Genomic DNA, 12,313 nt, shown 5'->3' on the forward strand with positions numbered 1-12,313 from the left:
TAGGGGGACTGTTTTCTGTTTAATTTCAAGGATCCTTTACCCTCCCTTGCTCCACAGTGGGCTAATAAAGCCTATTCTGGCCACCATAAGGGCAAGGTTTCGCAGCAGTAGTGTGTAGATTAGTAGTATTTTCATATTTAAAAAAAGGTTTGAGACCGCGCGCTCACATGAATTGATGAGGGTTATTTATGATGGAGAATCTGGTGTTATTAGCAAAAAAACAACTTTGCATGCAGAGCATCTTTTAAGTATTTTTCATTTGTTTGGACTAGGTGGAAATTATGGTGGTGGCCCTGGCTTCGGAGGTGGAAGAGGAGGCGGATATGGCGGAGGTCCTGGCTATGGTAATCAAGGTGGAGGATATGGAGGAGGTTATGACAACTACGGAGGAGGTATATGTTTGACTTGATGTTTATTTTGCATGTATATAACGTGCTGAGGTTTACGTTGTAGATCTTTAGGTCTCTGCTGCAGAGTTGAACTTTTGTGTTACTGGTAAGTCACTGGTAATCCTTCATTGAAGCATTTCCTCTATGATCACTGCAGTTTTTATTTTTAATGCATAAAACCTGCATCTTGCATCATTTATCTTCATTGTTTTCCAGGATTGGATCTTTCAGATACTTATTCTGTTTTGTGTGTGGAAATCCACATATGGAATGTAAAATGTTACATATTCATTGATGGTCATAAACACTAGAATAATTCCCAGCTGCTGGTGTTGACCCCGGAGCACTTATAATAAATGTATTCCATTAAAAAGTTACACAGGGTATCAATGCCCATCTGCTTTCATTATCAGCAACACTGTGTAATAGCTTTTGAGAGGCTATTTTTTTACTGTGTAACTTATGATGGACCTGAAATTAGTTTAATGTCTACAATGCAACATCTAGAGTGCTGGGGGGGGGGGGGTCTTGCTCTTGAAGAGCCCAGGAGCTAGTACTGCACCCTACTGGCAGCTACCTCAGTCATTTTTTTCTGTCTTCTGTGAGTAGGATTTACATTGCAGATGGGAGACTCCACACCTCTGTTTGTTTGATTAAATCTTATTTTTACAGTTTCGCTTGACGTCTAGAATTATGACCTGTCGCATGAATTCAGTTTCTCCAGTATTTGGGGTGTCTTTCATAGATTCACATGCCTGAATCATTCCCCGTCGTCGGAGTGGGAGTCCCACGGTACATAAAAAAGCAATAATTATGCATATACCAAACAAAAAACCCCTGGTAACCTGAACCAGGAAGTAAAGTAGCCTAAGCTACAAGGGAAAAAACTTCCACAGCTATGACTATCACTGTCATTATATACAGTCCAAACTGCAGCCAATCAGGCGACCGCACCCACCAGAATGTTCTCCTCAGAGGCTCAGGCTGTCAGATTTTCTACCGCACGTCGTGTGAAGGGAGTCTCCCTGAGCTCTGCTCAGTTCAAGTTTCTGCTGTTTCTACAACTTCTAGGATGTCAACTACAAAGAAATCACTCTTCAGATCTTGTGAGTCCTGCGGAAAGCTTAGGCTTTTTTCTGAAGACCCTCACAAAAAATGCATCTATTGCCTCTATCCTGATTATGAGGTGAAGGAGTGCAAGATTTGCCGCACCTTCTCTCAGAAGACCTTAAGGGATAGGGAAGGATGCCTTCTTCAGTGGCTACAGAAGCTTAAGGATAAAGATGCTCCTTTATCAGAGATAGAAACTGCCTCTGGATCCTCTATCTCGTCCAGAAAAAGGGTGGCTGAGGAAGAATCTTCTACTGGCGCAAAGGTGTTGAGGAGAGCCCAGTCTGTTAAGGGCTTGGGGCAGTCTTCGTCTTCATCTAAGAAGACATCTCCACCTTCAGGATCCAAGCCCTCTACGCCCCCTAGGAAAGCAGGAAAAACTCAGCCAGCTAAGAGTTTTCCTGACAAGAAATCACCTCAGGTGAGATTGCCGTCGTTGACGGCGCCGTCGACGGCAGTGGCGTCGACAGTTATTATCGTCGGCGCGATTTCACCGTCGACGATTACATTCTCGTCGCCGAGACCTACAATGATAATGTCATCAGCTTCATCGCCGTCGACGCTGGTTTCGGTGAGTGTAAAACCCATCTCGTCGACGAGGGAAGTGTCATCTCTCGTCTCCGTTCCGTCGACGGTAAGAATCAAGAAGCTGGCTCCGCCGACTACTTAGTCGACGTCTACTCCGTCGACGAAGATTGTAGCACCGTCGACAGTTGCTCCGCCGACGAAGAAAACCCCGTCGACTAAGAAAACCCCGTCGACTAAGAAAACCCCGTCGACGAAGATGGACGCGTCGACGACCTCGTCGACGAAGCTTGCCCCGTCGACGGCACCCTCGTCAACGAAGATTGCCTCGTTGTCGGCATCGTCGTCGGCGAAGATTGTCCCATCGTCGACGGATGCCATCTCATCGACAAACAGCCTCGTCATCGAAAATGGCTTTAACGTCAGGATTGGTTCCGTCGACACGAGTGTTACCACCTTCTCTATCTACCTGCATGGATATGCAGGTATGGACTGCGACTCCGTCGTCTGTCGTGTCTGATCAAAAGTCACCAGCATCTACGCTTCAGCGTAGAGGATCGTCTTTAGAGGCTATATCGCCTCTAAAATTACCGGCGCAACTTTTACAATCTGAGGATAACGACTCCGAAGAAGATGAGAGATTCCGGACTGCAAGGAGTCCATCAGAGCTTCTCATCAAATATCAAGATGAGGATGATGAGGATGAACTGTACGAACATCCTAATATGGAACCACAGCCAACACCACCTGCACCAGTGCCGTCTGGTCAAATGCCATTGGAACTACTTGATAATCTGCAGTATATGTTGCAAGATTACTATAGACGTTTTCCTCCTTCGGAAACGGCGGAATCTCTTCCGGCAACACCCAGACCACGAGTACAGTTGTCGTCGCTCCAGTCACCAAGACCACCTTCTCCGTTGCCATCTCGGCAATTGCAGGTTTCAGACAATGAAAGGGAGGAAGGAGAGGTAGATTATCAATCTATCATGTCGGAGTGGGATAATTACCAAGTACAAACTCCTTCTCCAAGTGCTCCAGCTCCGGTGGACTCTCCCCCGGTGGACATTGGGAATTTCCATTCACTTATGGAAAGAGCGACCAAGAGATTCCTGATTCCCATGGAAACCAAGGAAGATGACTGCTTCCTGTATGACTTCAAGGACCAACCAAGGAAGCAGGTTCCGGCAATCCCAATCATTGACTTTATTTGGAAGGAGGGATTGAGACTGATGGCTACCCCTAATTCTCTTCCAGCAGTGTTACCAAGGCTGGACAAGAAATATAGAGCCCCAAGTAATTCACCAGCATGCCTGATTGGTCAACCTAAGGCAGACTCGGTTATAGCACAAGCGGCTCAGAGACAGGCTAGAAATCCTTCAACGCCCATATCAGCTCCACCTGATAGAGATGGTAGAAGGTTGGACGCAATAGGAAAGAAAGTGTCTACGATGGCAGCCACCACAGTTCGGGCTGCGTACTCCCTGGCGATTTTAGGGCGATACGACCGCCAGATGTGGTCCGACATCTCTCCTTTCCTCGACATGTTACCGGAGCCTTCAAAATCCGAGGCTATAAAGATCCGGCAGGAAGGAGAGTATGCGTCTGCGGATATCATCGACGCAGCAGTGGATGTGGCATCAACTGGTGTCAGGCAGCTGGCAGGAGCCGCAGTGCTGAGAAGGCAGGGCTGGCTGAAATCAACATCGTTTCGCCAGGAGGTGCAGTCTAAAATTATAGACATGCCATTTGATGGTGAATCCTTGTTCGGTGCACATGTAGATGAAGCGCTACAGGCAATAAAGAAGGATACGGAGACGGCAAGGTCCCTGGGTAGTTTGCAATTCCGAAAATCTGCCTTCCGGGGAGCCAGAGGACGTGGATCCTTCTCTAGCAGGGGAGGTAATAACCAACAGCGTTCCTTTCAAACCTCTCAGTATAACCAAAGATCTCAGAATTATCGCCAGCAGTATTACGGACAGCGAAATCAACAATATTCGCAGTCGCGTAAGAAGCAGTCCTTTCGCGGACGAGAGTCCGGTAAGAAGCAATGAGTTCAGCCACCTGCCACCATCTCTACCGTTCCCACGTACAAGAATTGGAGGTCAAATATCCCACTTTTATTCAAATTGGTCCAAGATTACCTCAGACAAGTGGGTATTAGATATAATATCCAGAGGCCATGCTCTGGAATTAAAAAAAATTCCGCCAAATTCTCCTCCCAAAGGTCCACCCCCTGCTCATCTCAAGGAGCTTTTTTCCCAAATAAATTTGATGATTCAAAAAGGAGCAATCGAAAAAGTCCCTCTCTTACAAAAGGGAACGGGCTTTTACTCAAGATTTTTCCTCATCCGGAAAAAATCAGGAGAGTGGCGTCCAATTCTCGACCTTCGCGCCCTCAACCAATTTCTAAAGAAAATGTCTTTCCGGATGTTGACGCTCCAAGAAATTATGCAGTTGCTTTCGATGGGAGATTACATGGCCACCCTCGACCTGCAGGACGCCTATTTTCATGTACCAATCCTACCAAGGCACAGAAAATATCTACGGTTCAGAGTGGCTGACAGGGATTTCCAATTCAGAGTCCTCCCATTTGGACTCCGTTGTGCACCCAGAGTCTTCACAAAGGTCATAGCGCCAGTGACTGCGCATCTCTGTCTGCAGGGAGTTCAGATATTCCCGTACCTGGACGACTGCCTTATCAAGGCGAGTTCCGCCAAGGTAGCATCCGAGCATGTTCAGAAATGCCTCTTACTCTTCCAATCCCTGGGTCTATCAACAAATCTGGAGAAATCACATCTAATTCCTTCGCAAAGGAGAACGTTTCTAGGAGCGACGTTGAACACGGATCTGGCCAAAGCCTTCGTATCAAAAGAAAGGCAAAACCAAGATATGCAATCTTGCGCGCTCTCTAAGTTCAAAAGAGTGCGTTTCAGTCCGTGTATACAAATCTTTCCTAGGGATGATTTCGTCTTGCATTCATCTCATTCCCAACTGTCGGTACAGAATGAGACCGTTGCAGGAGGAACTCAATCTGCAATGGCTTCAGATCACAGGGTCATTCGAGGATCTCATTCACATCACCCCACGAATGCGAGAGGCCTTTCAATGGTGGAGTCAGATGGACCACTTGAAAGAGGGTTGCCCATTTCTGGTCGAAATGCCGGATTTCAGTCACCACAGACGCATCCCTCGAGGGTTGGGGAGCGCACCTTCAAGGAATGACAGTCAACGGCAGGTGGACTCTAGAACAAAGAGTGGCATATCAACCTGCTAGAACTGCGAGCCATATTCCTGGCTCTAAAATCCTTCCAGACCATCATCCGAGGAGCATGCATACTTGTAAGAACAGACAACACAACAAGTATGCATTACTTGAACAAACAAGGCGGGACGAGGTCAGCCCTCCTATCCCAGCAAGCGCAAGAGATTTGGGATTGGGCGATCCGCCACAAGAATAACCTCAAAGCCATTCACGTCCCGGGAATCACGAATGTTCTGGCGGATTCCCTCAGCAGGACCACAACGTCGAATCACGAATGGGAGTTACACCAACCATTCCTAGACAAAGTGTTTCACGAATGGGGGCATCCCGATATAGACCTCTTTGCGACCAGCCAGAACCGCAAATGCCCATTCTTCGCAAGTTGGGCTCCCCACAAGGACTCGCTGGGGAATGCCTTTTCGATGAATTGGTCGCAAATATATGCTTACGCCTTTCCACCGATCCCGTTGGTTCCACGAGTTCTGCGCAAGATCAAACAGCCTTGCCGCATGATCTTAATTGCTCCCAGGTGGCCCCGCCAGTACTGGTTTACAGAGCTTCTCCTCCTCTCAGAGGCCGAGCCCATACAATTTCGACCAATTCCACGTCTTCTGACCCTTCAGAACGGTCAACTTTGTCATCCGGACCCAGCATCGCTGAGATTAGCGGCATGGCTCCTCAACAGCTTGAATTTGCACACCTAGATATCCCTCCAGACTGCCAAGAGGTTTTGGCCAATGCTCGAGCACCAGCAACTGTTAAAACCTACAAACTAAAGTGGAAGAGGTTTTGCATGTGGTGTCAATCCGTTAATCTCCATCCGATCCACGCAAAGCCGGAACAACTTCTGCCTTTCTTTCTACAATTGGCGAGGTCTGGTCTTTCCCACTCTACTTTGAAGGTGTTCTTGGCTGCAATTTTAAGATTCCGACAGGATGGTACTAACTCTCTCTATTCCAACAGAGTCATCCAACAATTTTTTAAGGGGCTATTTAGGATGTTTCCGCCTATTCGGCATCCGCCTCCTTCTTGGCACCTTAATATAGTGCTTTCACAACTAATGAGGCATCCTTTCGAGCCCATCCACAAGGCGGATCTAAAGTTCCTTTCTTGGAAGGTTTCTTTATTATTGGCTCTAACTTCTACAAGAAGGGTTAGTGACCTGCAAGCGTTCACTATTCATCCACCCTTTCTGCAATTCACATCTGATTCTGTGGTGCTGCGCACTAATCCAAAATTTATGCCAAAGGTCCCGACGGATTTCCATCTTAATGAACCCATAGTTTTGAAAACTTTCTTCTCAAATCCCCAAACAGCTGCAGAAAGGGCCTTGCATTCCCTAGACATCAAGAGATGTCTGAAGTTTTACTTGCAACGTACAGCACCATTGCGCAAATCGGACCAGCTCTTGGTAGCTTATGGCAGATCACGTCAAGGCCATTCAGTATCAAAGCCAACCATAGCTCGTTGGATCTCAGCTGCAATTTGTTTATGCCATGATCAAGCTGGAAGACCATTACAAGCGACCCCAAGAGCACACTCTACGAGAGCAATCTCGTCATCTACAGCTCTTTTCGCCGGTGTGCCTCTTCACCAGATCTGTAAAGCGGCAACATGGTCCAGCTGCCATACGTTTACCAGACACTACTGTTTGGAAGCTGCAAGTGATGCGGATGGTTCAGTGGGACAAGCTGTTCTACGTAATCTTTTCAAATAAGGTGAGCCTCTGTTCTCCCTCCTCCGCTATGCTTTTATAAGACGCTTTTTGTGATGTGAAATTGTTTTGCATAAATTGAAACACATGTGTATTTCTGTATGGTTATACTGTTTCATAATGTATATGGTCTATATAAAAAGTGGCGTCTTATGAGCATAAGGTTATGTACTGCTATCTACTCTGATTCAGGCATGTGAATCTATGAAAGACACCCCAAATACTGGAGAAGAACAATAGTTACTTACCTGTAATCTGTGGTTCTCCAGTATTGGTGTCTTTCATAGATTCACATGCAACCCGCCCACCTCCCCTCAGAGGCTTTTTAGGTTATGGTATATTACTTCACTCCTGTGCGAGAAAATCTGACAGCCTGAGCCTCTGAGGAGAACATTCTGGTGGGTGCTGTCGCCTGATTGGCTGCAGTTTGGACTGTATATAATGACAGTGATAGTCATAGCTGTGGAAGTTTTTTCCCTTGTAGCTTAGGCTACTTTACTTCCTGGTTCAGGTTACCAGGGGTTTTTTGTTTGGTATATGCATAATTATTGCTTTTTTATGTACCGTGGGACTCCCACTCCGACGACGGGGAATGATTCAGGCATGTGAATCTATGAAAGACACCAATACTGGAGAACCACAGATTACAGGTAAGTAACTATTAGTTCGAGGCATATGAGCTGCAGATTGTACACTTAGCATAGATCGCCATCTGGTGTTGGGCCCGGATGTTTGCAGTTTGTTTTTCTTCTTGGACAGTCTTTGGAAGTCACGAGTTTGGTGACTCCTCCTTCGGTCCGTACTGCGCATGGGCTTCGGCTCCATCCTCAGATTGTTTTTTTCCGCCATCGGGCTCGGATGTGATACTTCGTGCTCCGGCTTCGAACTTCTACGGTTCCAGCCTCGACGGAAAATCCTCGTATCTTCGAGTTTCTTCATCATCTTCATCTCTCGAAGCGGCACTTTTCTCCATCCCGTACATCGGCACCGGCCTTCGGGCCCTCCTCGACTCCGGTCCCGGCCGATGGAAAGGACTCCGTTCAAAAAGTGCCCAAAATGTGGGTCTAAATTTCCCCACACCGACCTCCATCAGGTGTGTAATCTTTGCCTCTCTCCAGAACACGAGGCCAGAGACTGCCCCGCCTGTAAGTCTTTTCGATCGAAGAAAACCATCCGGGATCGAAAAGCTCGACGCACCATGGCGCACTCATCGTCTGCAGCTCCACCGGACATCTTCGGAGACGGCGCCGAAGCTTCGGGGCAAACACACACCGAGCAGGAAGAAGACTTCGTCAGCGCTTCCGAAGCCGACGACTCCGACGTGGAGGACATCACACCGGCGCAGCGGGCCGTGAGTACTGTGCCCCCTCCCACCCCCGCGCCCAAAACCAAAGAGACTCAGGTTACTCCCTCGCCTGCCGGCCTGGGCAAAACCAAGACCAAAGCTTCGATCACCCCACCTTCGGGCTCGGTGTCGAAGCACCCAAAGTCTCACGGCAGCTCGGGATCGAGCCAGCCGACGCCCGGTGCCGAAAAACAGCATCCGGCACCGAAGAAAGCAATATCCAGCTAGACTCCGAAGCCACCGGTGCCGAAGCCTGGACTCTCGGTGCCGACCAAACACAAACATAAATCTGTTGGCACCGACGCTCCGACGCCGAAAACTCCTTCGACGCCGAAAAAACAGGAGGCCCCAAAAAAGCATGGCGCACACAAACCATCGAAGCCCTCGGCTCCGAAATCACCGGTGCCGACGGACGATTCGACGCCACTGGCTCTGTTTACACCAGATCCTCTACAAAAGACTCTGTCCAAAGATCCAAAGACTGGACTATTGACTTTAATTATCAAGAAAAGACGCCTTGATACTCCGGCTCCTCCTCCACCACCCAAAAGGAAGGACTCTGCTACTTCTCCCCTCAGAGTGCCCTCCCCACTACCGCCTCCCTTACCTCCTCCACCACCTCCACCCCCTCCCCCTCCCAGATCTCCGCCACCTCCACCTCACTACGATCCGGCCCCATCCCCAGATCCGGATGATGGGGACCCGGACAATTACCCGGCGGACGTCCCAATGGATCCCACTCCACCAGGGACCCCAGACCCGTGGGAGGATTACAATAACCCTGATGTACCCGATATTCCTCAGGACGATCTATACCCATCCAGGCCGTCTCCTCCAGAGGACTCCTTAGGGTTTCATCATTTAGTGCAGAGAGCAGCACACTACCATGGGGTGGACATGCACAGTGAACCAGTGGAAGAAGACTTCCTACTGGACACATTTGACATACAAGACAAATCCACTTCTATTTTACCCATGCTTAAGGGTGTCACCAAGCACGCTACAGAGGTGTTCAAAGACCCTGTCAGGGCCAGAGTACTTAACCCTAGAATAGAGAAGAAGTACAAAGCGGCACCCACAGACCCTGCATACATTAAGGGCCCTGCTCCCCTAGATTCCCTAGTTGTCTCCACAGCTAGAAAGCGGGCTAACTCCCAATCCTCAGGAGAAGCCCCACCGCCAGACAAGGAATCTAAACTTCTGGACGCGTCTGGTAAACGCACTGCCTCCCAAGCTGCAAACATGTGGAGCATTGCAAACACACAAGCACTGCTTGCGCGATATGACAGAGCACACTATGACGAACTAGAGGCTCTTATGCAGCACCTTCCAGAAAAACACAAGCGCAAGGCTCATGACCTGATACAGGAGGGTAAACTAATTACAAACACCTCCATTAAGTGTGCCCTCGATGCAGCCGACACTGCTTCTAGAGCCATAAATACAAGTGTCCTGCTTCGTCGCCATGCCTGGCTCAGGATCTCAGGGTTCAAGCCTGAAGTCCAGGCGTCCATACTCAATCACCCCTTTGACCAGCAAACTCTCTTTGGGCCAAAGGTAGACGAAGCGTTGGAAAAGATGAAAAAGGACACAGACACAGCAAAGTCTATGGGGGCACTCCAAACACAAGCCTCTAAACGTTCCTTTCGACGCTCGTCCTTTCGTGGCACAGGCAGAGGCTCCTCCACCGATAACGCCTCTACCTCCTACAAGTCCCCTCCTCAAAATACCTTTTCAAAGGGCAATCAAAGGGGCGGTTACAGAGGCAACAACAATAAGGGCAGGGGCAAAACCAACAACACCCGTTCTGCCACCCCACCCACACAATGACTCCCCTCCGCTCCCCCCAGATCATCACACTCCGGTCGGGGGCAGACTACAAGACTTTATCCACACATGGGAGTCCATAACATCGGACAAATGGGTGACCCAAATCATTCGGTCAGGGTACTGTCTCGAACTAACATCTACCCCACCCAATATCCCACCAAGGCACCGTCCAATGTCTCAAGAACATTCCACACTGCTCAAACAAGAGGTACTCTCACTCCTCCAAAAACACGCTATAGGGCAGGTCCCCGTCAATCAACAAAATCTAGGGGTCTACTCCCTATATTTCTTAATACCAAAGAAAGACGGGACCCTCAGACCCATTCTCGACCTCCGGCCTCTAAATGCCTACATACATTCAGACCATTTTCACATGGTCACCCTACAGCAAGTCCTCCCACTCCTCTGCCAGGGAGACTTTCTCACAACCTTGGATCTGAAAGACGCATACTTTCACATTCCAATACACCCCTCTCACAGGAAATACCTCAGGTTCGTGGTGGACGGGCAACATTACCAATTCACGGTTCTCCCCTTCGGGGTCACCACCGCACCACGGGTGTTTACCAAATGCCTAGCAGTAGTAGCAGCACACCTCAGACGTCAACATATTCACGTCTTCCCTTACCTAGACGACTGGCTGATAAAAGCCGCGTCCTACGACCAATGTGTGCAACATACAAACAGCACCATCCAACTGCTCCACCAGCTAGGCTTCACGGTGAACTACCAAAAGTCCCACCTCATACCATCTCACACAAAGCAATATCTCGGGGCCACTATAGACACCTCCAAGGGTATTGCCTATCCAAACTCAGCCAGAATCACAAGCATTCAAGCCTTACGCAAAACATTCCTTCCTCAACACTCTCTTCCAGCAAGAGTGTTTATGAAGCTCATAGGAATGATGGCGTCTTGCATCTTCATAGTGCCCCATGCAAGACTCCACATGCGTCCACTTCAAGAGTGCCTAGCACAACAGTGGAACCAGGCCCAGGGTCAGCTGACGGATCTGGTGTTGGTGGACGGCCGCACACATCACTCTCTGCAGTGGTGGAACACCACAAACCTTTCCAAAGGGCGGCCGTTCCTGGACCCGGTTCCTCAGGTGATTCTAACAGCGGACGCATCGCACTCCGGCTGGGGAGCGCACCTCCTACACCTCACCATGCAAGGTATATGGACGCCACAGCAAAAATCGCTCCACATCAACCATCTGGAGCTCTTGGCGATCTTTCTAGCCCTAAAATCTTTCCAAAAACAGATTTCAGGCAAAGCAGTCCTCATTCGCACAGACAATATGACTGCGATGTATTATATCCAAAAACAGGGGGGGACACACTCTCCCCAGCTCTCCCGCTTAGCCCAGAGCATATGGAGATGGGCAATTCCCCAAAACATCTTTCTCCTGGCACAGCACGTTCCAGGCGTACAAAACACCATGGCAGATCTGCTCAGCAGACAAACACAACAACTACACGAATGGGAACTGCATCCACAAGTTCTTCACCCATTCTTCCAACAGTGGGGGCATCCTCAGATAGACCTCTTCGCCACCCACGAAAACAAAAAATGCCCAAGCTTCGCCGCCAGATACCCACACCCATTGTCCAAGGGCAATGCGATATGGATGAACTGGTCAGGCAGATTTGCATACGCCTTTCCACCTCTCCCACTAATTCCATTAGTGGTCAGGAAGCTACAACAGCACTCCCTCACACTCATTCTGGTAGCTCCTACGTGGGCCAGGCAGCCGTGGTACACCACGCTACTACAACTGTCAGTGGTACCACATCAAAAACTGCATCTATCCCCATGCCTCCTAACGCAGAACCATGGAGAAATCAGGCACCCGGACCCAGCTCAGCTCAACCTGGCGATCTGGCTCCTGAAATCCTAGAATTCGGATACCTTAACCTTCCCCCTGATTGCATGAACATCATCATGGAAGCCAGACGTCCTACCACTAGAGCATGCTATGCCGCAAAGTGGAAAAGATTTGTAATTTACTGCCGTAACAATACAATCAACCCTCTAGATGCATCCATACAGCACATAATATGCTATCTGCTCCATCTTCACAGGTGTAACCTGGCATATTCATCCATACGCCTACACCTAGCAGCGATCGCTGC

At 48.9% G+C, this 12,313-nt stretch overlaps 1 protein-coding gene across 2 annotated transcripts in view; it reads left to right on the plus strand.

Moving 5' to 3' along the window:
- HNRNPA2B1 (heterogeneous nuclear ribonucleoprotein A2/B1) overlaps positions 1 to 12,313 on the plus strand; it is a 265,052-nt gene that overhangs the window by 61,679 nt on the left and 191,060 nt on the right. For both annotated transcript variants that reach the window (XM_085631649.1, XM_085631648.1), the window contains exon 8: positions 273 to 392. In XM_085631649.1, coding sequence (XP_085487775.1) covers positions 273 to 392 — 120 coding nt within the window. The remainder of the gene's footprint in view (positions 1 to 272; positions 393 to 12,313) is intronic.

This window comes from Triturus cristatus, chromosome 10, assembly GCF_964204655.1.
Source record: "Triturus cristatus chromosome 10, aTriCri1.1, whole genome shotgun sequence".
NCBI lineage: Eukaryota > Metazoa > Chordata > Amphibia > Caudata > Salamandridae > Triturus > Triturus cristatus.